This window comes from Colias croceus, chromosome 10, assembly GCF_905220415.1.
Source record: "Colias croceus chromosome 10, ilColCroc2.1".
NCBI classification, from domain to species: domain Eukaryota; kingdom Metazoa; phylum Arthropoda; class Insecta; order Lepidoptera; family Pieridae; genus Colias; species Colias croceus.
The window spans coordinates 9378729-9403671 of NC_059546.1; the positions used below are offsets into that span (position 1 = coordinate 9378729).

The 24943-nt window shown below is 32.9% G+C and overlaps 1 protein-coding gene across 1 annotated transcript in view; it reads left to right on the forward strand.

The window, feature by feature from the left end:
• Positions 1-24943, forward strand: part of LOC123694828 (E3 ubiquitin-protein ligase RNF19B-like) — a 73031-nt gene that overhangs the window by 44381 nt on the left and 3707 nt on the right. The window contains exons 2-4 of the mRNA XM_045640414.1: positions 5083-5177; positions 19481-19661; positions 23979-24093. Coding sequence (XP_045496370.1) covers positions 5083-5177; positions 19481-19661; positions 23979-24093 — 391 coding nt within the window. The remainder of the gene's footprint in view (positions 1-5082; positions 5178-19480; positions 19662-23978; positions 24094-24943) is intronic.

Consider the following 24943-nt stretch of genomic DNA (forward strand, 5'->3'; position numbering starts at 1 on the left):
CAGTTATATACAGTCGAGTCATCGCATGAAATGTCTCTTAAATTTAGCACCAATAATACTAGGCATTAATCACAACGAATGGGGAAAACATGGGTAGGAATGATAAAGTCATTACTGGTAATGATAACGTGATTACCGATCGTTTGGGATGCGATCATTGTAATCACAGCTGTTCTAGAGCGTTCGTAACTAAGCAATTGGTTCAATTCATTCGGTAAATAGGTCTCTTGATTTCGGCATTAACGTGCGAAATGGGGTCGTGATGAGTGGTAATTTCATTTTGAAGAGTATAAGAATACAGATGATGTTGTAAAATGTCGCTATGCAGTAGTGTCGTGTGATAATGATTAATGATGATATGAAATATTTCACCTTATCTAGGTACAGAAATTGGATTAAGGAGGGTCGTGGTTATAATCCTGAAAAAGGAAATGGCTATAACCTTATGCTAAAACAAAATTGTTCAAATAGTGTAGTATGTAATGATGAGACAATAGATGTACATCTTATCTAGGTATAGAAAGTAGATTAAGGAGGGTCGTGGTTATAATCCTGGTAAAATAAATAGCTAGTATCTTATGTTTACAAGTTTGTTCTACTCTGCTAACTTCGCTTGCTTCTTAAACATGTCAGCGATCTCATTATATTGGCTTATGTCTTTTGATGTTATCAGATGTGCAATGTTAGGTTTAGTTGACGACATCGGCGTTTCACTGTTTTCAGGCATAGTTGGTTTTGTAAGTAGTGTAACAATTTGTTGAATAAAGAAAATTCTCATAGCAGTGAGATATTTCACCCCATAAAACGTACCCTATATCACTTTCTACATTTCTATCCTATACAAAAATAATTTCGTGAATGAAAGACGTTAAGTCTAAGGTGATTCCAATTTAAAATGAAGGAATTTTTGTTCTGTTTTTTCCACGATATCTTAATAGATTATTTGACTTTCATATTCTTAGTAACTTTATAAATAAATCTGATTATTCTCACACTGATATTTTGAAATGGCAGAAAATTGCTATAAAATAATGTTTCTATTAAACGTTTTGTACTACACGTGCCTCTTTAAATTCCACGAATGATCCTCATTATCCAGGGTCGTTCAATCTTCTATACCTAATATTCGAGTTCTCGGAAACAGTTGGAAAACTTGCTAACATTGGTAGAAAATAATGAAAATTGTTTTAAGAAGAACTTTCCCGATGGGAGCATATTATGAATATGAACTGACACAAGTATTACGAGAAATGATTAGTAATTGCGCGAAGAAAAGAAAGAGAACTCTTGAGACTTAAAAATGGATGAACATAATTGGGTACTTTTCAATATAAAAATGTTTTGATGAAAGTTGACGCTAATAAAACGTTTTATTAATATACTGTTACTTTCTCGTTTTCCATACACTTTGCAAATGTTGCCGATCGCGTATGCCTCAGTGAGTTTTATGAGGCGTTCATGTATTTCGTTATTTTTGCTTTTAAATTAATGTTCCAACTATTTTTTGAGTTCAATTTCAATGCAAACGTTTGTGCTATAGAGAACTTGTTTGTCGTATGTTGTTGTTGGCTAAAGATATGAAATGAACATAAAGGTTATTATTTATGAATGAAAACATTGTTCAAATAGAGTTGAGTGCAGTAAACATTGATCAAAGAAGATTTTAGTTGTAGTTTTATGTGCGTCGCGTGGATTATTAATTGATTCATTTATCTATACTTTACTGATATTATTCGAGTTTTTAATAATAAATAATTAAATATAATTTAGTTAGGAATCTACTAGACCAATTTGAAACATTCTTTCAGTGTTAGATAGCCCATTTATAGATAAAGGCTATATAAAGGCATCGCGCTAAGATAAGATGCGGGCAAATCCGCGGGCGGCGAGCCGCGAGGCACAGCTGGTCTCACATTATTATGCAAATAGCCGGTATTTAAATTGTTTATTTTTGTGCATAGCAAAATGACTAAGTGTTGCCCACTTGTCTTATCGCAAATAACGAATATCAAGTGCCGTCGCGTCGTGTTAATATTTAAATCGTGATCAGTAATACGGTGCGCCATTTAAATCGCGCTCGAGTTAGTAATCACGATAAGATTGCGTATTCAATTTGTACTTTGAACCAAACATTAATAATAATGTGACCGATTAGCGAGCGACGACTGAGAAAAAATACGGAACGAGGATGTAATGTTGTTTTGTTTTTCAAAGGGCATTCCCAAAAAGAACGTGTGGATTTCTCTAAGCATAATTTAATTAAACATTATTCTTAAGCTTAGCACATAGACAGACAGAAGAGTATTCTTTTAGGTTTACAATTTTATTGTTATATTATCTTAGAACAATTTTAATATTTTTGAATTTTATTAATCAAAATATTCAAGACTGATAAAATATGCAATTTATAAAGCAATCAATTATTAATAAAGTTTTTTGCGCTTTTAATGCATAATAATATATTGACTTTTACAACGTATTAATAGCTACAACAAGGACGGATCCGCCACTCTGTTTACATTCCAAGTCTATTAATAGTCATAAGTACTAAGTATGGATGAAAACAATATCGATCGATTTGCGTCAATTTGTAATATTCCATGGAGTAATTTAAAAATGTACCTATGAGTAAAGTGGTGTAAAAGGTCTTGCATTTGAGTGGGGTAATGCTTAGTTTATATTGGAGATAATCTTAAGATCTAATGATGAATTTTGTATGTTCTTTATTTTTATTTTCTACTAGCTATTTGTATACTATCCAGAATCCATTCATTGACAGATACATATTCTAAATGTGTGTCTCCAATTTTGCATCTGGAGACAATTAGGCAAAGATCCATTATTGTATTCCGATTTCTCCTAAATTTAAAACAACAAAAGATTAATAAATATTTAAATTAAGATTAGACGTAGATTATCTCAATATTTTATTCTAGGCGAATTGTTTAAATTAAATTGATATTAATGATTACATAAACGAGATTATATTCAAGTGCGTTATTGCATTTACATATTTTTATTTTGTAATTAAAACGTATTTTTATTTTTTACATAATTTATCAGGAAATATCGAGTGAATAAAGATAATTGCAATAATTTGGCTTATATTGTTACAATAATATAAATACTTTACCAATTAGGGTAAACATTTATTTATTATTTATTTATTTAATTATTTATTGCACACACAAAAGAAAAAGAGACACATAAAGTACAGATAAGATTAAAATAATGTGTACAAACGGTGGCCTTATCGCTAGATAGCGATCTCTTCCAGGCCACCGTAAGTAATAATATGTAACGAGAGACATTAAAAGGAGGTGGGTGAGCAAAAAAATAAGGCGTTAGGGAAAAAGAAAGAATAATTATAAATATTCAATGTATATAATATATATCACATAAACAAATATATAGTAGAAGTATATAGGTAACCAGAGAAAATATAATTATAAATATTTAATAAATATAACATATAGAACAAATACATATATAGTAGTAGGTATATGACAAAAAAGAAAATAAGATAACAGTAAGGAAATAGAGGAAGAAGCTAAGCAAGAGAAAGATAGTGTGACTTAAGAAGGTGTTTAAAATTGCGCTTGACGTACTTCTAGTGGAAGTTCATTCCAGAGTTTGGCAGCACGGACAGCAAAGGAATGACCATAAAATTTGGTGTTCGTGACAGGGAGTCACGAACACCAAATTTTTCCAATATTATTAATAAAAAAATTGCATGTAGGTATATTATACATGAAATAACTTTCCAATATTTCACAACATTGTGAAATATTGGAAAGTTATTTCATGTATAATATACCTACATGCAATTATATCGTATACATAGTATGTTAATTAATAATTAAAATGTAGGAAATATTTCAATGCCAAATTCTTCTGACTTGTTTACAAACAAGTGTATGTTTTGTAAACATTGTACATATCAATTAATTTGGGTTTTTGCTGTAATGGTACAACACAACACATGCTGGTTGAATCAGATACAACCAGTAGGGAAACTTTATACAAAACGTTCGAAATGGCTCACGCACACAAGCAGAAGCAGCGTGTTTACGAGAATCGTAAGGTTATTCTTATACATATTATCTGTAAATAACCCTTACGATTCTCGTATCGATCTGTGTATTGTGGACTGTGGTAATGGTTTGCAATCTTTATTTGTCATTTGGCACAGTTATATAATTCGATTACGCATGAACCTACTTGAAAAGCGAGACAGTAATAAATTAATAAATAACTAGAAGCCGAGTTTGTTGCGAATTTAAGCGCCATTTCAAATAAGATATGTTTGTAGTTATCTATACATATATAATAAATCTGTAGAAGGGTCAATTCTGTACATTGAAAATATTGAAAAAATAAATAGCAGGGGGTGTTACTGGATCGATACCAAACCCAAATATGTGATTAAAAAAATTTTTGTCTGTCTGTCTGTCTGTCTGTCTGTCTGTCTGTATGTGAAGGCATCACGTGAAAACTAGCGGTTCGATTTCGATGAAACTTGGTATAATTATACCTTATTATCCTGGGCGTAAAATAGGATACTTTTTATCCTGGAAAAATACGTAGAAAAAAATTAATCTTAATTTTTCAGTTTTATCCATAGACGTTGTTCCGTAGAACCGCGAACACACGTTGCGTATTATTATAGGCCTAGCCGTATTTGGGAATTGGGTCCAATAGATATTTATAAGAAGTTATTCACAGAGGTACTCAAAATGGAGAAATAACCATCCACGCGAAGACCGACATCCACGCGGACGGAGTCGCGGGCGGAAGCTAGTACATAATAATAGGATGCTTGAGATTTTCTCTCATTTATTAGGTGGCGCGTTATAATTGTAGGTTTATGCCGACAGCCACTTTCTAACACTTGATTGCTTGACGCTTGTCCCTTATTTCTTACATCTGTACCAACATACAATTTTCACATTTAAAATCTGGCAAGTAAAGAAGGAAAATATAGGTTTGTTAGCCGCTTGCTCTAAATGCAATTTCTACCTATTTCAATCTTCTATAATTGTTTTTATAGATTTTTATTTATATTCAATCGTTTGTCCACAGTATTAGACCAAGCAGACGGCCGGCCCGTGAAACTGAGTGGTGTTGAAACGCAAGCAAAGCAGGCTGCAGTCCAATACATAGCTGAAGACGAAGAGGTATGTTTTTTATATTTTACCAGTTATTAGTTTACCCAACAATTGTTCCTCTAGGATATTACCTAGCGTTATAACTATGTCGTATCTATACTTGACTTCAAAGCTAAAGATTTCTTCTATACAATTACATAATATGATACAAATAGATAAGCCTTTTCGGTGGAATTAGGTTAAAAACTATAACATGAGAATTTTTATATAAATAGATTAAATAAAATCTATCTATAATCATCCATCTATAATCTTTGAGTAGATACCTAAATTCTCGTACCTAATAGCGCTGTCCGGGTGTAGCGTGGGAATCACGGCATAAGACGAGGGTTTTTCCAGCCTTAATGGTTAAATCCAACCCACGAGGTTATTACGTTTTCCTATATAAACGAAGTAGAGATTGATTGTGACTAGAAATACGAAGGTGTACAGACAATTACTGGAGCTAAGTTTCTCTGTTTTAGTTTCTTCCAAATTAATTATACACCTGAAAATATACGTACAGTTTCAAGTTAATCTCCCCAAATTTTAACTGTATTATTTTAAAACTTAAAAAAAATTGTTTCATAATATCCTTACATTACAAGACTTTAAAAAAGAAAATAATTAACGTTGTTATTTAAAATATATTACAAATAACAATAAAATGTGCTTAATATGCATATCATTGGTATTGGAGCGAAACAAATCAATTTATTGAAAATAACCAATAACCATTCAGAGTAATTGATATGTAACAACGTTATTATCACATTTCCTGAGTTTATTTATGAACTTTGGTTAAATATTATCAAAAATGAACGTTAAAATATTTATGATTTAAGATAAGTAAATAATTACAAGTCAGTGTTTAGGTAAGCTTAAGCAGTAAGCACCCAAATTCCAACTTGTGCTTGAGAAATAGATTATTCATGTATTTTTTCATTTTATTTTTTAGTCAATCGTAGTATGTCATATCGTTTATTACAGAAATTATAAGAACTTATCCCATCTAAGACGTCTATTATGTTAAATAATGTCTATTAAATAATTATGATCAGAAAAAAACACAATTTAAATGTAATCCTTTTACCATAATTACGCAAAAGTATAATTGAAGTCGGCGATAAAGAAGGGCGTTGAACGAGTGCATTTCGTTTATCAGGAGTCGAATAATTAGCAATTAGCCAAGTATCGATATCATGCTCAAATTACGAGAATCAATAATGACGCCCGAATGTTCATCGTTCGAAATGCATCGCTGTCAAATGGTAAATTAATTATAAGGGCTATGTATTATAAGGGTTATGTATGTGGGACTGCCTCTTTGGTGCATCAGTGGTTAAAACGCGAGCGAAGAACCAAAGGGTCCTGGAGTCGATTCCTGGTGGTGTCGGAAAAAAATGTCTAGATCTGACAGGACATAGAAGGCTGCTCACGTACCTACTTGTTCGTAACAAAAACTGATCAGTGAAACATGTATGCATAATGCATCTGCCCCAAACCTGCTAGGAGACACGGGATTTACACGTCGTATGTGTGAAAAATGGAAGTAGTTTGGACTGTGAACTATAATAGTTAATATGGGCGTTTAAAAGACTAGGTAGTTGCGTCATGCGTGGTTATAAGAATTTATGATCGAAGGCTTTATTGATTCCACTCGGATTCATTATGATCAATAATAGTAAGTAATAATAAAACAGTTCTTTGCGAATGTTACCTTGCAATAATACAGCGTATGATCAAGATGTATACGTATGGCCTAGAAATGTATAAAAAATTGGAGTAGATAGAGTATAAAAACTGCATGAATTAATGAAACATCGTAGAATAATTCAATTCTGTTATTGATTTCCATTATTTTCTCCATAAAAATCTATACTAATATTATAAAGCTGAAGAGTTTGTTTGTTTGTTTGAACGCGCTAATCTCTTCTTGTAGGCTATAATAACATCACGCTACGGCCAACAGGAGTGGAGCTACGGGGGTGAATTGTGAAACAATATAAAGTTTCTGTAAATTAAGAACATATTTAATTTCCTACAAAATAAGAGTCGGAATAATTTCTTATTAAATTTAGTACCCATCACACGCCTTGAAGTTTCAATCATTATCGAAGTACCTATATGCAAATAAACACAATTTCGCGTTTCGCACAATTGCAAATGACACGTACATCGTACCAAGATGTACATGCTCTGTGTTCCAACTACGTAACTTTCTACATTCAACGTACATAAGGTAAATAATGATTGCGAAAGTTACAACACAATTGGCACGTATTTTGTTAACGATAATGCATAACTTGGGTTATGTTAAATGCGTTAATGTAACATTTATTTTGTTATGAAATAGTGTTTTTTTTGTCGGTTTTTACGTGTGTTTTGTTGTCATTTTGGCTCTTGTGAAGCGTTACTTGTTCAGCGTATGTAGTAAAAAAGTTCAACAACCTAATGTCATATGTTTTCTTTTTATGATCCTTATGGCTGTGGGTTTTTAGGTTTATGTGCTTATCATATTAATTAAACAAAACTCATTTTCAAGTAACAGTATGAAATTATGTATACGAAAATTTCTTTTTTTTATATTCTACTGTTACAATATTTTGATTTTTGATCGTCTAATATTTAATAATTCAAAGTTTCAACAACTCATTATTGAATAAACAAAGAAAACAGGCAGTACAAGTAAGTTAGTGTCGATCGCGATGCGATGGTGAAATTAAGCGATTGAAATCGATGTCGCAACGGCAACAACAGGTCTTATAAGTATAAAAAAATTGGTCATATACCTACTATGATCTACATATTTACCATACCCGGATCCAAAGCACTGATCTCATCCGAGAACAACAACCTACAATAATAATTAGTCATCTTACTTTGTCAGTAACGGCTTTCACCGTTTTTGCTCGGTAGTCGTATCGGATCTCCGTGCTCTGATGACCGTCGGCGAGGTCAGGTTAAGAGTTAGGTTGTTAACACGGTTATAGCTTCACCTGTAGGTTTGTAACCGACTCCTATGGACTCGATGTTGACCCATTTGAACTGTACAATGTACGCGTATGAAGGATCGGTGACAATGAACATCACAGAGCAAACACCTCTGCAAATGGTTTGCCTGCTAAGGGATAAGTAAAGGATAGGCCGTGACGACGCGGACGGTAGGTACTAAAGGAACATCAGAAATATACCGGGTGTAATCGTTAAGTATGCTCAATGCTCATCATTGTCATTTTACTCATTAGGTATAGAATATAGATATACTTTCAATATCAGTATAAAGTTTTTTGATATCTGCACGGAATAATCGCCTGTGCACACACCCGGTATATATAGATATATACCGGGTATATATAGATTCCTATATAGTGTTTAGTTTTTGATGGAAGTAAGTTTCAAAAATTCATATTTTGTTATTTAATCATTACGCATTATAGGCGTAGACTTTTGAAAACCAATTACTCTATAATAGCATACAAGTACCTAATTTGCTAAAACTAAAAAAAAAGATTTGTATGCTTAACTTTTTGTTCATTCAAACGAAGCCGTGGGCGGTTAGTATGCTTCTAGCAGTAAAAAAATGTAATAATAGGCATTAGCCATTACATCAACAACCTTCTATAACATGTTAAGAATCTTCCTTCCGCAATTCCGCATGCATAATTAACAAATTATGTATTATCAAAGAGAATTAATATATTCCTCGATTTACATAAAAATAACTTCTCTATCGCTTGTTTTGAATAATAAATGTCTTCAAATTAAAAGAGAAATATCTCGAATACAAATGTCATTTTAACACTTATTTTAATGCTTTATTTATGTACAAGACTTTTTTATTGTGTATTTTGTATACAGACAAGTGAAGTGTCCCTTCTATGAACATCTTACTTCTTTACTAAAAAATAATCAATAATAGTTATATTGACAGATTTTTTGCGTGTTTTGAAATGCTAAACTACCTCCTTTATCTATTAGGAAAAGCTTTCACCGTAAATAAGTTTTTAAATTCCTAAGTAACGTAGCTATATTTTTTTAGTTACTATTCAAGTTTAACCCAAGTTGGGTGATACTCTAAACTAGAAACCATAAAGTTAACACACGGCCGTTTATCTTAAAATAGATACTAGGCTAGGCTAAGATAAGGGATTAAATTAGCAACCACGTGCAAATTGCAATAATGGTACCAGAATACATTCTTGTTTAATTTTAAATGGTATTGTATAAGTAACTAACCGGTTTTTAGCTATGAATTTGCTAATAATGCTGTTGCAATATATTTGTGTTTGTTTTCACAGAATTGTAAACAAAAAGCGTAATATTAAACTGCGTATTTTATGCGGTATCAGAGGAAGGAAAAAGGTAACTTAATTTCACCACACAAATAAGTATGAATATTGTTGAAGTACATAAACCTTTTATTTATTCACTTACACTGTCCAGTGTCCACTGTAAAATTCCTTTTACCAAGATAAGCCTTTTGAAAGGTCCGGTTTATCCAATAAAGCATTTTATAAACAAACTGCAATAGCTTTTACACTCAATCCCCTAGACGAGGGTATTTTCTGAAAAGACGGATAAACACCGACTTTCTAAATATTTTATCACTAGCAGACCCATGGTATGTACTGAACTCTTAATTAATTTTGCATGTAAAATATCATAGTCTGAATGATGGTCGTCGACAAAGTTTAAGAAGTTCAAGAACCCGGAGCGCAAAATTCCGTTTAATGTAAAAAGTTTTTACATGTAATACAGATTAATTAGAGCCTTAAAAACGTTCAAGTAAAGCAATAATCTCGCTTGTTGAATTAAATTAATTTCGTATTTGTGAAATAACGATATCAATTTATTATTTATCTCTATATCTAGGTGCACAACTAGCCGCTGGCCCCGGCTTTATGCTGCTAGTAAAAAATAAAATCAACTCTCATATACTAAATTATAATGAGTAATGAGTGCGTTAACGAAAAGTTACAATTTCAAATTGCGTCTATGTCATTTTAAAATATATGGACACAAAAAAGTAATTTATTAATTCAGTTGGAAATTGGAATAAGTGCGCAATAATATTAGAAAGCCTACAAGGCAATATCTACATTTCTAGTTTAGAATTATTCATTTTGGAATTCACAATTTCGATAGTAATAAATATTTTAATAGAGTTGAAACGTTTCTAATCTTTTATCTGATGCGATAAAATCCATGACATAATTTAATATACCTAGGTACATACTGTTCGCTTTGAGCCATTTACAATTATTCTAAACAGACCTTTCAATAGGTCATTGCTATTTGGGTCGCGGCCAAAATTGTATCTAAAATATTGGCGGGCTTCGATTGGACAAATATGCACTACCTATAAATTCTACGCTCGGTACGCCCTGGACAAATGTTTTTGGCCACTTTTTTCCGGCGTATTGGGCATTTTAGGGCATATACTTTTTACGCATTTATTTTGTAATTGTGAACCTCTTATGCAATTTCGTTTAGATTATTTGGTTTATTCTGAACTATGTTCAAATTCTATTATAGCACTACTTCTTCAGCCAAGAAATGGTCTTTAGCGCTATGATTCTTATTTTCCGACAACAGCATTATGCACTTTCCGCAGAATTGATTGCTAAATCGATAAATGCAAACCCAATTCAACGAGACATTGGACATCGTTACTTCTCACCAGCAATTATAATCCGTGTGACATTTGAGCATATGCAATATAAACGATTAATCGCCTCGCGCCGTTTCGCAACGCTGCAGCTGAAGCAACGGCATATAATGTGAGTTGTATACTGTACACAGGGTTGCCGATTTTTTGGTACAATGGTGATTATAGGCAAGAAAGAGTTAGTATCATCATCATTATCATCAATTTATCAGCCCATATAATATGTTCGCACTGCTGGGACACGGGCCCGTCTATGAGGGTCCAGGACCCAGGTTATAATCCACCACGCTGGCCAATTGCGGATTTACAGATAGGAAAATACGATTTATTTTTCTTTGTCATTTTATTTAAAAACATATTGAATTGTTGAAAATCCTTAAAAGTTAAAAGAAGTCTACTTATGTTTCATGAAAAACTTAGTTATTTCGTATTTTACTGTTTTCATAAAGAATACAGTACAATTACCTGAAACAACGTAAAATACTTCATTAAAAATTACGGTTGGCAACCCTATCTGTACACTAGTACACACGTACCGAACCGGATTACCTTTAACCGTGTTTCGTAAGAGCAATACCTTTCGCTCGCTTTATGGCGCGTAAACTGTTATATCATAATAGTCGTTTCATAATTGTTTTCAGGGGCTGTCTGGGGGATTGCGAAATCTTATGTGTATTTATAGTTACTACCAGAGCTAAAGGGGCTAGCATGATATCTTATAGCAGCATTATTTCCAGTGTGGGAAAGTGATGGCGCTAGACGACCTATAATGTATAGAGGTCATTTTATACCTCTATATACCTATCTTCTTCTTCTTCTTCTTCTTATATATAAAAATGAATCCCAAAATGTGTTGGTAAGCGCATAACTCGAGAACGGCTGAACCGATTTCGTTAATTCTTTTTTTATAATATTCCTTGAAGTACGAGGATGGTTCTTATGGAGAGAAAACGTAAACATGTACCACGGGCGAAGCCGGGGCAGACCGCTAGTATACTTATAATAATACTGCTTTAGGATAACATAGTAGGTATGGGGACAAGTTGTATTCCAATGTAAACTAAATTGACCTTTTATTTTCTCTGGTTAATACAGTTCAATTTGGCGTATTACCCGTGGTCCCCCCGCTATGTCCCACTGTGGGTCTACGGGTAAAAATTTTTCCCTGTGGACCCACTGCTATAGAATGGTATGCTACGGGCACTTGAATTAAAAATAATTTTTACCCGTGGTCCCCCGCTGCCATGCTTTGACCATTATAAAGATAGGATTATTATACCATCTACACTTCCCAGTTTATGTCCTGCGTGTGTCCACGGGGAAAAATTTTTACCCGTAGACCCACAGTGGGACATAGCGGGGGGACCACGGGTAATACGCCTTCAATTTAGGGATAATTATAATAATATAATATAATAAAATTCAGAATTGTATGCATATTCAGATTGCCAGGTGGTCGAACCTAGCAACCTTACATGGTCGAACTTTTTATTCTTGTGACTCTCCTGTGTAAATATGTACACTTACTCTTGAGGCACGAAAACTATCGTTAAAGTATTCGTATCGTTATCAGGAGCATCTTCAAAAAATTTAATGTACTTGCGTAGAAGTGAACTATAATTTTCGTGCTCGCGCTTCTGTAGATGATAAAACATGTACCTACATTGTCATACGAAATCAATCATGTATCATAAAGATACGCGGAGCGGGCTCTCCAAAATACTAGCAAATGGCCTACTGCCTATTAATACTCACTTGTAAGTTAACAAAGATAGAATTAGCATATATTTGACTAACTAAACAAAGCAATAATCAGTCACGTAACAATTTTCATACGATCCATTGCAATGTGTAGGTACACGGTAATTACTACACGTAGATTGTAACCTCCAAATAAATACCTTCACCTTGCTATTGAACCATTTACAAGTACAATGGACGTGTATACATTATTCAAATTAATTAAATGCCCTCTTTTATTACGTATTATGTAATTAATCACGGGTTACTGTGTGCTGTGACTTATGGTACACGATTTTCTTAATTGTTCATTAGTTAGTATTGTAGTGAGCGATATACGCTTATATTATTTATTTATTTTTGTTTCAATATAGATACTTATCTCAGGAACTGCTTGTTAGAACTGAATAAATATATTTCAGTTAGCATTACTCTACAAGCCACAGGCAATGATCAATGATAAATGAGAAAAATAATATTCCTTTTAAAAGCAGTTCGTGGCTTATCTAATTAGGTACATAGTAAGCTGTAAGATAATATTTTTATAACTTTTTATGTTTTGAGAAAATTCTCGTGTTATAACAGTTTAGTTTGTTATTTAAAAAAAATATGAATAGGTATTATTTATAAAACAATTGTATTAATAGATAATGATCAGTGTACTTACATACTGTACAATAAAATAAAGAAAAAGGTTTTGAAGCTTCCGTCATTCTGGTTGGCATTGATCGAAATTATCAGCTTACTTCGATCTGTTGCGAAATAAGATATTATGTTTTGCCATTTTATAAAAAAATCATTTATTTCACAAACAAATAAATATGTATTATCAACAAACCTCCATTATCCTAAAAAACTACCTACATGACCAACATAACCGCATTGCAAAGGATGCTTGAAATAAAACGAACATAATATAAAATGTAAGAATTTTGTAAGACGTCGAATATAAACAGGTCCAATAAAGTGGAATATGTAATACATACTTTATTTCGACTTTATCCATACAACTGTATGTGGAACCTCATTTGTTGGAAGTATAATTTATATAAACACGCAAAGGGGTTTGGGTAAAGTTGGCGTCGTTGTGAACTTTCGCGGCCAGTGATGAAACGTGGATATTTTTATAAAGCAGTATGTCGTAAGCAAAAGTTATTATGGACACAAATCTCGAAAGGAACAGAGATATTTGGTTTTGTATAGTTCATTTACCTAGAATCTAGATGATTTATTGATTTTTCTGACAAGTTTCATCACTGGCCGCGAAATGTCATCACGACGCCACTAGCCCATACAAAAGTACCCAAACCCCTTTATGTGTAGGTACCTAATTTGCTGCTCCAACTGTGTAGTGTGTACAACCAAGCTTACCTACTTTAAATAACTTTACTATGATGCTGATAATGTATAAGATACCCCTTATAGTTGAGATCATAATAATATCACGTAATATAAATTAATTGCAACGTTGTGGACGTTGGGTACGTTACAATAACAAATACCAAAACATGATAGTGAATTATCGGTCATTGCACAAATGTGATCTGTTCTGGAGATTATTTTGATGGATTTTGAATTAAATCTGCATTATCGTCTAAAGCTATTAATAGCCTAATTTATTGTTTTGATTTTAATGAGAATTTTGTTTTCATGCAAAGTTTATTGCTATATCTTTAACGCAGACTATTTGACATTCACAGTTAAGTATACGAAGCATACAAATAAGTATAAGATGATATTTCTGAACCTGAAAGCGGAATTATGTAAATAAATAAGAATAATTTTTAGATACCAACCTAAATTATTACTAATTTCAGTTCAAGAATTCAGTGTGATGTGATATCACAAGTCTTCGAGTTATAAAAAAAAATGATAAAGCATTGAAGGAAATAATTAGTATACAAGACGGCAGGTATAACGAAACAAACAAAAACAAAAAAAAAAAGATTATGAGTACTCGTTGCACATTCCTGGATAATTGTTTATTATTCTGAAATACAGACTGGCTATAACCTCGAATATCGATGTAATGTATCCGTAAACAAAATCGATTTAGTGATTAACATAGTATTTAATTATTATCATTAATTGTCTGTTTGTGAAAAATATTTTTTTTTCGATATTATTGTCCACTATCGGTATCATAAATCGTATCTCATTAGATAATAGACTTCAGCGAATTCCATAAATATAAATACAATTTAAAAATGTAAACATTGTTTATTGTATTGCGTAGTTGCGTAGTGGAAGCTTACATACAAATAATTTGATTTATTTTTATTTTTTTAAGCATTTATTGAGTGACTAGTGTCTTATTGGTGTGGTTTTTTTATTGAAATAGTATCAGTGAAGTTTAGGTTTTGTAGTTTTCAAAGTTTAAATTGAAAATGCCTAGAACAGCGCTTGCGCCGTCGAACCTTATATCAAGGTTCGGGAAACGATCGCAAATTATTTGTTACAATTACAAGCAAGAGGTAAGTTTTTAAATTGTTAAATAATCTTTTTTTGTATATTTTATGTTTTTTACAAATCCAAAATTTTGCTGCTCTCTCACACAAGAACAGATAAAATTATTAGAATTTTAGTAGTAAGATAGATAAAAAAATTTATTTTGCATGTTTTTATTTAAACAAATATTACTCAAGGCAATAGAAACGTAATATCCATAATATGAATATTCATGAATTAGACAGTGAAATATAATAATTGATATGAACTACTTTCCATAATCCGTATTATGTATGCACAGTCAAAGGTATGCTAATTCTTGCGTAATTGTTGATTATTGTATAACTACGAAGTAATTGGAACATTAATCACTCATAAATCTTGACCTATTAAAATAATAATTAGGGTAATACAATTGAAAAAAAATATGTTCATTATTTAACAGTTTTCTTTTCCTCGTAATGGTATTCACTATTCAGCTGTTTTTCTTTTTAATTGCGTAGTATTTAGTTGGTATGCGTACTTAGATAATGGGGCAATGGAATTCGATAAATAGAATGTATTTTTTCTGTCCTGATTCTGTAATAAAGCTGATTATTGGTAGGCATGGTAATTTTTTTAAATTACATTTATATAATGAATGCGAAAATTTCTAGTGCTTGTAGGTAATCAAAACAAATGTTACCAAAACGCGATTGTTAGAATGATCGTTTACAAAAACTTGTCAATTTCGTAAACTACATACCTAGTAGATATTTTAAAACACAGTAGCTGATCTTTGGAGTGCTTGTTTTAAATAGTCTAAAGGGGAAGAAGGAGGAATTTAGTCTTGACTCTCATTATGAGTTGAAAGGAAGGTATGTATGAAATGGTCATAAGAGGTTTAATCTATACCAATTCTTTCCTCAAAACTTTGCAATAGACGTAGATCGCTTAACAAAGGAAAATGATATGTAAATATTATGTCAGGTGGCTTTAGTTTAGCTTCTGTATAAATGACTCATTTGAAAAGGTCTTTACTTATTATATAATTGTTACGGGTTACATTTGTACAATAACTTATGCCTAATTAGTATTGTATGTAAATTAAATAGCATTTAATCGATAGCAAAATATGTTGTCTTCTAGTTTTTGTTAACTTTTTTTGTAGGTATAAGGTGTTTTTTTTTTCGTAAATTGTCGTAGGAAAGTTAACATGTCAATTTGGTACGACTCTAACAGGTGGAATGCGACAGTCTACTTATGTTATATGTAGCTAAATTTGTACTTTTTAATATACTTATAGTAGGTACCTATGTAAAAGGAACTCTTGTTCTATAGTATATTATTGCTCGATAAGAAGATTTATCCTCTTCGCCGATGACGTCACAGGGAACGCGTAAAAAGAAAAACGCCTCTGAGATGCATATTCCTAATTGCAGGGGCTTAGCATACTAGCAATTTCCATCGGGCTGACGTCAAACAGTGTGACGTCATTAATATCGGATCCGTGCCCCCGGGGAAGTGCAGCGGAACGATTTGCTCTATTTTGTTGCTCGTGTATCGGCTGGCTATTTTATATTGAACTAGCTTTCCGCCCACGGCTTAGCCCGGTAAAACATAACAAATAAAACCATACTTCCTATTAAAAAAGAGTTTTATATTAGTGTTCTAGTAAAGGTTAAGAGGATATCACACGAGGTAACGTTACAAGGGTTGTATTGGAATCGAATGTTTCAGTTCGACGAATTTCCTTCATGAGTATTATGGAGTTTAGATAAGTTCGATGACATTGTTTTGATAAAGTTTTATCTCTTTTTGTGACTAGATTAAAAAAAAGCGTGCGTTGTGTTCAATGGACACCTGTATCTTTTGAAAATAGAATAAATGTTTCTGTTTTTGTTCCTACAAATCTATCCTGTATTACTAAATATATAGGTAACGGAATGCGACAGCATATTAATATAAATGAGCGGGAAAATGAGCATTGCCTTTCATAACATCGATTTATCATGCTATTTCTATAATTAGTTAGGATCGGATACAGAATAATTTGCACCTGTTTGCTGCCATATGCTTGAAGTTCAAGACTAACGAGTAACGTGGTATTGGCGGGAGATTCGAGCTGTGGTTGACAGGTGATGGTTATATATAATTGGCTGAATGCTTGTTGGTAAAGGGCAAATATATAGTGGATTGGGAATGTAGGTTTTATTCGCGTTAAGTGACTGTAAAGGGGAGGTTAGAAGGTATATTTACAAGAATTTCATCTTGCACATCTTCCTAAATTGTACATACTTAACCTACCTAAGTTCTCTTCTAAAGTAATAAATGTCGCATGAAAAAAAATCTGTGCAAGAAATAAAGAAGATAATATTTACGATCACAAACATGTTATCCTGTACTTAAACTTTAAACTTTAAAGTATGAACGAACAGTCCGGTACCTCTGAAAGCACTCACTTGTTCCTGTGAAGTCTTTGAGGCGTAAAACAGATTCTAGACTGCGTAGGTTTTGAGTATTACATTTATTCACTGGCCATGTTTACTTAGATGTTTCATAGCTCGGAAAATGCTGGGAAAGTTACATTTAATCGCGTAGAACAAAAGTAATTAAACATTGATAGGATTAGTTCGGACCTCTGTAATGAAAGGATTATAAAGGTCGCTTCTATAAATAATGAGAGTGTAATTAGAAAACGCTGAGATTAAATTAACAAGTCGAATGCTTAAGCTCATATTGTAGTGGAATTAGTAATGAATCAGCTATTAGAAAGTTTTTCATCTGATTGCATAAAGTATTACGTTAAATAGAGAATGACAGCCGATTATTATGGTCATACGAAATGAGCCACTCAAGCCAAAACTTGAATGTTCTCTTGTGCAATAGTAATTTAATAAGAACTGTTAATTACTTTTCCAATTTTATACAGTACAACGTTGGCTAACAAATAAGTGAGCGATAAATTGAAATAAATGATTATAGTGTGATCAGTGATCGAAAACAAACTGTTCCAATTCATTAACAGCTATTGCTTCAATTATTCTAATTATAGAAAAATAAATCATAATTTCCCCGTAAAACGAATATCTCCATTCGCTCGTAACAATCGCATACTGATTCGTATAAATTTTAATATAATCGAACCGTTTCATTTCGCAGAACGTTTGCATGTACAATGATTAAACTAATTAGCAGCGTAACGTCACATCTTTGTTTTATTTCCGATGAAATCGTATTTCGTATCGATAAATGCATTTGACACGTCTGACTGAATGTGGAGCGGTAAATGGATTATGTTATTCTCGGCGAACGCTTAGATAACGAGTATAAGGGTGCTTTTCCATAATTAATGTGCGAGGATGTGTATGTGTTTGCAAAGAACCAATCATACCGCTTTATTTAGCGTTTAAAGCTATACAATTGGTTTTTTACAAACACATACCTCGCTAGGCATCCTCGCACATCTCTGATGGAATAGCACCCTTAGCGTGGTCTAGTGACAAAGCCTTTATGTACTAATGTGGTCGTTTAATAGGGCACAGAATAATTAGGTAATAGTAGTTTCTAGTTTACTTACTTTTTTGTTCTATATTTACTTTTTCGTGAAGTCTAGATAGTAGAATAACGTAAATGATAGTAAATTGTAATAAAATGTTGAGCTACAATATAAAGTGGTAGGTAAAGTAATGAATATCATACTGATTAATAAAAAATTTATTGAAATATCGAAGAAGAACTTAATCAAGTAACGAAGACTGTAAAGCGTAGAAGATTATTACACAAGTGCTATCATTAGAAATAGTAGTGAAATAAAAACTTTTAATTGGTCTTACCTTCAATGATACGAATGAAGAAATATAGGAGAAAATTAATATTGGCTAGCAATAGATCGTGTTAAAAAAACTAATAAAACTGAACATTACAAAAAAAGTATTTCAGTTTAATAAAACTAATTTGGCTGAAATATTTTCATCTTTATTCCTCTAAATGTATCTCATCTCACTTATTAAATGCAACAAAATGCTTTCGTCACACTGAAAATCAAATAACATGCTGCATTTTAAAGCCCACGTCTGATGTTCAACTAGATTCATTATTTGTTTATATGCCATAGTTCAAACTGCAAACTTTATATGGAGCCGTGATTAAAACCACGACACGGGAATCGCTTTATCGCTTCGAGAAGTTGGGTAAATTCATTGTTATACATGATGCGAACTGGGTAACTTTGTGTTTAATTTGATTTAAACTTAGTATTATATGAAAGGGTCTAATAGTGTAGAGGATTCTTGCTATTTATGCGCACTACTTACACCATAACAGAATCTAATAGAACAGAATAAAGCCCCTAAAAAGATATCATTAAACAACATTTACTCGAACTGATTCTATAATATTGGTAAGCTATAGTATTGGTAAGCCGAAGAGATGTATCAACCAGTACAGTTCTCTAATAAATTTGACTAACGTTTATATTCTCTTTTGTCCACAGGGCGAAGTCCTAGACTGTCCGCTATGCCTCTCCACAATGAGCGCGTCGAGCATGGTCCGGCTGGCGTGGTGCACTCACCGGTGTTGCGAGCCGTGCCTGCGCCAGTACCTCGCGATAGAGATCTTCGAGGCGAGGGTGCCGGTCAACTGCCCGGTGTGCCACGAGAGCATGCACCCTTCTGGTGAGTTCTAGACGCTTCTGGAAGGTTGTGGAATGTTGCAATTGAAGTATGGAAAGAGATGATAATGTCTGTGCACGGATGGTAGATGTGCGCAGCAAAATATGGGGATATAATACTAATACGGTAATGTGTTAGGTGTGTAGTATGACACTGCAGAGAGCGAAAGCAGAAATACAGCGTTATTTATTAAAATATTCTAGAGAAAATCTTAAACGTAATATTAATTAATTGAGTTCAACGCTCACCTGCCGAGATAGATAATTCACTTTGCTCGTTCTGCATTATTTTCTCGTACACTAAACATTACTCTCGGTGGAATAGGTTTAGGCAGTAGACAGCTGCTAATTATATTGAAAGGGAGAGATTTTATTACGCATTATTCTTAGAGTAGTTGAACGTAATGAGATGGTTAATTCTTATAGATATAATGCCTTTGTTCTATCGTTAAACTAGTTTGTTATAGCATTTTAGCTATATACATTTATTATACCTACACAAGACTTGGCCCGTCCCAGAGCGACAGCTGAGGGTAATGCCGTTCCGAACACTTAGTATTCAGATAAATGATGTATGAAGAGACGATGTTTAATGTATTGTTTGTGGCTCCACTTTGGTGGTTTATATTTGTGTCGGTTATTTGGAAAGTATAGTTATATGTATATGCCTGATACGAAAGCTGTGTGTTTGTTAGGTTGTTACGCTTGAAACTTTGAAAGGTTTTGGCTGCAAATAACCCCTGGGAGAACATCGATACTTTTTTATGAAAATATAAAATAAAGAAAAAATCAAAGCTTCCGAAAATAAATTAAATATACCCGTTAATAAAAGTATTTCTTGCAAATGTGTAATAGAGAAATATTCACCACATTGCTAATTAAATGGTTAACATATTTATCGTTCCATTATCGTTCCATTAATATTTAATAGTAACCGGTTTGCAAGTATGTATGTCGTCACTATATATTTACCGTAACGTCCCCGTTCACTAAGAAAAAAATACAACTGTACGCTAATTAGCTATTAAGTTACGTACTCATTTGATTACTTATAACAGTGTTTAATAAATACGCAAATAGACAACGAACTGTTCGACTTATTTTTATCTTATTAGTTAAAAATAATAAAGTATCACTATGCTTTATACAATCAACGTCTTTTATATAGGTACTTAATGCTTTTTCGAGAAACCACCTTTTTATAAAAAAAAAAAAATGTCTAAGGTAAAAAGTGTCACATGTGGGACACCCGATTGGAATGAAGTTCCTTTCGTTTTGAAATAATTATTATAGGAGAGTATAGGAGGTATAATTAAATAAATTAACAATATTTAGGAGTTAAATGATAAATGAAATAAGTAAAAAAATGGTAATACAGAGTCGTGAGGATTTTTCGTGACGCTCGCCTAGCCCCCAGGCCCCAGCCAGCGTACCGCTCGATAAGGAACTTCGTTCCAAAAACTGTTGTGTAGTTTTAAAGATCTAAGCATACATAGAGACAGAAAGACATTAGACAGGGGAAGTGACTGTGTTTTATTAGTATTAAAGTCTAATGTGTTTCTACATAGTTGTAGTGTGTATCTAGTGATCAGTTAAAAATACCCAGCATATGCATACAAGTACAACTAAGTAAATACTTATTTACTTAATTAATTCGCCTTACCAAATCTTATAAACTCTATCAGTGAAAAATACTACGGAATCACTATTCCACTTAAATAGTTGTCGTAAAACAATCGTTGCGAATGTATGAACTCGCAAATTATACGATTTACACTGAATACGTGATTGTCTGGGTGTCCTCAACGTTGGCAATAAATCACAATACATTATATTGATTCTGACTGCGTATGTAAATAGAACAATGTTCTTTATGGCTCATATTTGATGCGATAAGATAAGATGCGCACTAATAAACGCAACCACTGCGGCCAGCCAGACAGCCCGGACTCTAACCGAAATAGCAAGAGAAACAGTATATCAAAAACCCAACTATACTAAAATGACTTTTTTTTAAACGTTGCTAGCTCCCGTACTACAAGAAAAGGGCAAATCTATTTTTCATTATTTTTATCAAATTTTTAAGATCGATCAATTCCTAATTCGATTTTAAATCCAAATCACTTGCTTTAGATAAGATTGTCTATTGCTATGCTAATCTAATAATATTATGAAATATTTTCCTAGAACGATAAATCATTAGAGTTATCACTTCATTCCAGCATATTTGTTTGTTGAGATTATCATAATTATCTAGGTCATAATATAGTATCATTAATATCGTATTTCTTAATATCTAATGAGGAAATATAAGGCGAAAATGTATTGGAAATATATTCGATTCGACTCAACAATGGATACCCTATACTTTTGTTTTTGTTATTATTTTCTGGATATCATATAATACGTTATATATATAATATAATATAAAACATTATAATGACGATAACAATAACACTCTGATGTATAAGCGGCTTTTTAATCTAGTATATAAAAATAAGTCGGGTTTTCGTTCCTGACGCTATAACTCCAGAACGCACAAACCGATTTCCACGGTTTTGCATTCGTTGGTAAGGTCTCGGGCTCCGTGAGGTTTATAGCAAAGAAAAGGTGTCTCTGGTGGCGAAGTTCGCCCGGTTTGCTAGTTTTTATTAAAAAACATCATGGATGTTTTAAGAAATGTTTTATTTAACTATGAAATTGTGATTTACATACAAATGTTTATCTTAAAGTTAATTATAAATTCAATACTATCAATATTGTATGGAAATAGGTTACGTTTTCGATTTCACGCTCTATTTATTGAATTATTGTCGGAGATTAGATTTATGCATTATACGTACGTAACGAAATGTAATTGCTCATTTTATGCATGCTTTCGATACACTTTGTAAGTGATTTTTAATAAATAAACTGATAAACTCTCTGGTAATTTGGTAGGGAATGAGAACGACAAATAAACTATGACGACTATGACTATGACTAGGAAAATAAAATATGACGTTTCAAAAGTGCTTCTCGAAGAAGTCTAATTGAATAAATAAATGTTTGAGTTTGTTTGTTAAACCATTTTTTTAGTAATTAAAGTCCTTATTTGTACATGTGTAGCAACGACGCGACGTATCGATAACCACGTAACTTAACCACGTAGCAAAATAATCAATACTATACTTAACTAAGAAATGTGTTTGTTAGTAAAGACTAACAAACACATTTCTCGTTACACATTCTCGCACATTATTCGTGCACTCTAAATCGAAGAAAGAGTTACGAAAAGTCGGAGAGGAAGCAAACTACCTAGCTGAAGAAATCTTTAAAGAATTATTAATTGTCCTGTACATAATAAAATTATATTATACTAGATTTCCGCCCGCGGCTTCGCCCGCGTTTGCAAAGGAAAACCCGCATAGTTTCCGTTCCCGTGGGATTTCCGGGATAAAAACTATCCTATGTGTTAATCCAAGTTACCCTCTATATGTGTGCTAAATTTCATTGTAATCAGTTCAGTAGTTTTTACGTGAAAGAGTAACAAACATCCATACATCCATACATCCATAGTCCATACATCCATACAAACTTTCGCATTTATAATATTAGTAGGACTAGTTTAACGCCCGCGGCTTCGCCCGCTTTGTCTAAAACCTAATAAATTATATACTAAAACCTTCCTCTTGAATCACTGTATCTATTAAAAAAACCGCATCAAAATCCGTTGAGTAGTTTTAAAGATTTAAGCATACAAAGGGACATAGGGACAGAAAAAGCGACTTTGTTTTATACTATGTAGTGATAATCAACAAGATCTCCCAACGAATGCTTCAGAAACGTACCTATTGACAAGATGTAATATGCGGTACCATAACACTTAACTTCCCTTGGCTTCGTCTATAGGCGGCGTTGATAATTAATTATTACGTTGTCCGTCTGCACGATTGCCCTTTACGCAATAAATAACAGAATCTGACAATAGCCAGCTGCTCTACACAACTCTGTTCTTGTTAAGATTGTAGTTCAGTGTTTATAAAATTTAATTGATGACGCAACAGACGTTCTATTTTTATTGACTAGATGTAACTAGCTTACTCCTGTCAGACTTAATTGTGGCAAAAAATATATGGTGAAGAATTGAGCAAGAGGTACTACTTAAAAAAAATCATTGAATCTAGTCGTATGTCGAAATCAATACTAAATCGATGCTGAACTTTCTGAATTTTTTTAAGTGCTCCCAAATCAATGTTTGATTTTGTTAAGTTGGCTTCTGGACTTATATTCACTGTGCTTTTCTAGAAAGTCAATGTAATAAATGTATTGTTATTTTCAGACGTAAGGCGGATAGTTGACAACCAAGCGTTATATGACAAGTATGAAGAGTTCTCCGTTAGACGGGCCCTCGCGGCTGACCCCGACACGAGATGGTGTCCGGCGCCTGACTGCAGGTATGTTATAATTTACAAAAATAGATTTTTGTATGGTAGAGACAAGGAGCAAAAACTACCAGAGGTTAAATTGTCACCAGCTATAATTAAAGCCATAAGATTGTAGGATGTTTTTTATTGATTACGCTAGTTCATTTTGATTTAATGGCACGTAAGGTTAATATATTTGTGATCATTTTAAACAAATTATTTCACTGACAAGGATTCTTATGAAATGTGATAAATAAATGAAATGATCAAAAAGCTATCTGGATAAAAACATTGATTACCTTGTTGGTGAAATTGGAGCTAACAGAGTTGTAATCCTCTTAACCATGTAAATAAGTCATGTGACCCAATGTTCCGGAACGACTAGTATGGTATCTGCGCTTACACAATTAATTCAATAATCCTCGGTAATTCTCGTCCTTTGGCCTGTGGGCACCTCTTCGTGTAATTTGGACTATTAAAATATGACGCATCAACGAGCTAATGCCGTGTAAGCGCATCAGTCTGTGGTGTTCGGTGCGGCCTATGTGTATTCAATTTCGTGTAAAATTAGAAGGTATCGAGGATTACCTAGCTGTATTTGTGTTGACGTGACATAACGTGCTTACAAGTTTACATTGACCCCTTTTTAGATAGGATTATTATGGTAGGATTGTTAAGTGATGACGTGACAATTGACCTTTAAGGACTCACACATTTTTTTTATTGTTCATTATCCTCCTGTTTCTTAATCAGCAAATGGAACCTGTCCTTCGATCATAGGGAACACACCTCTCAATGCAGTAAGAAGTGCCTCTAAGTCTTTTCGATAGATAACACTTTCCGTTCCCTCTCGTAAATGAATTCCAATGACCAATACCAA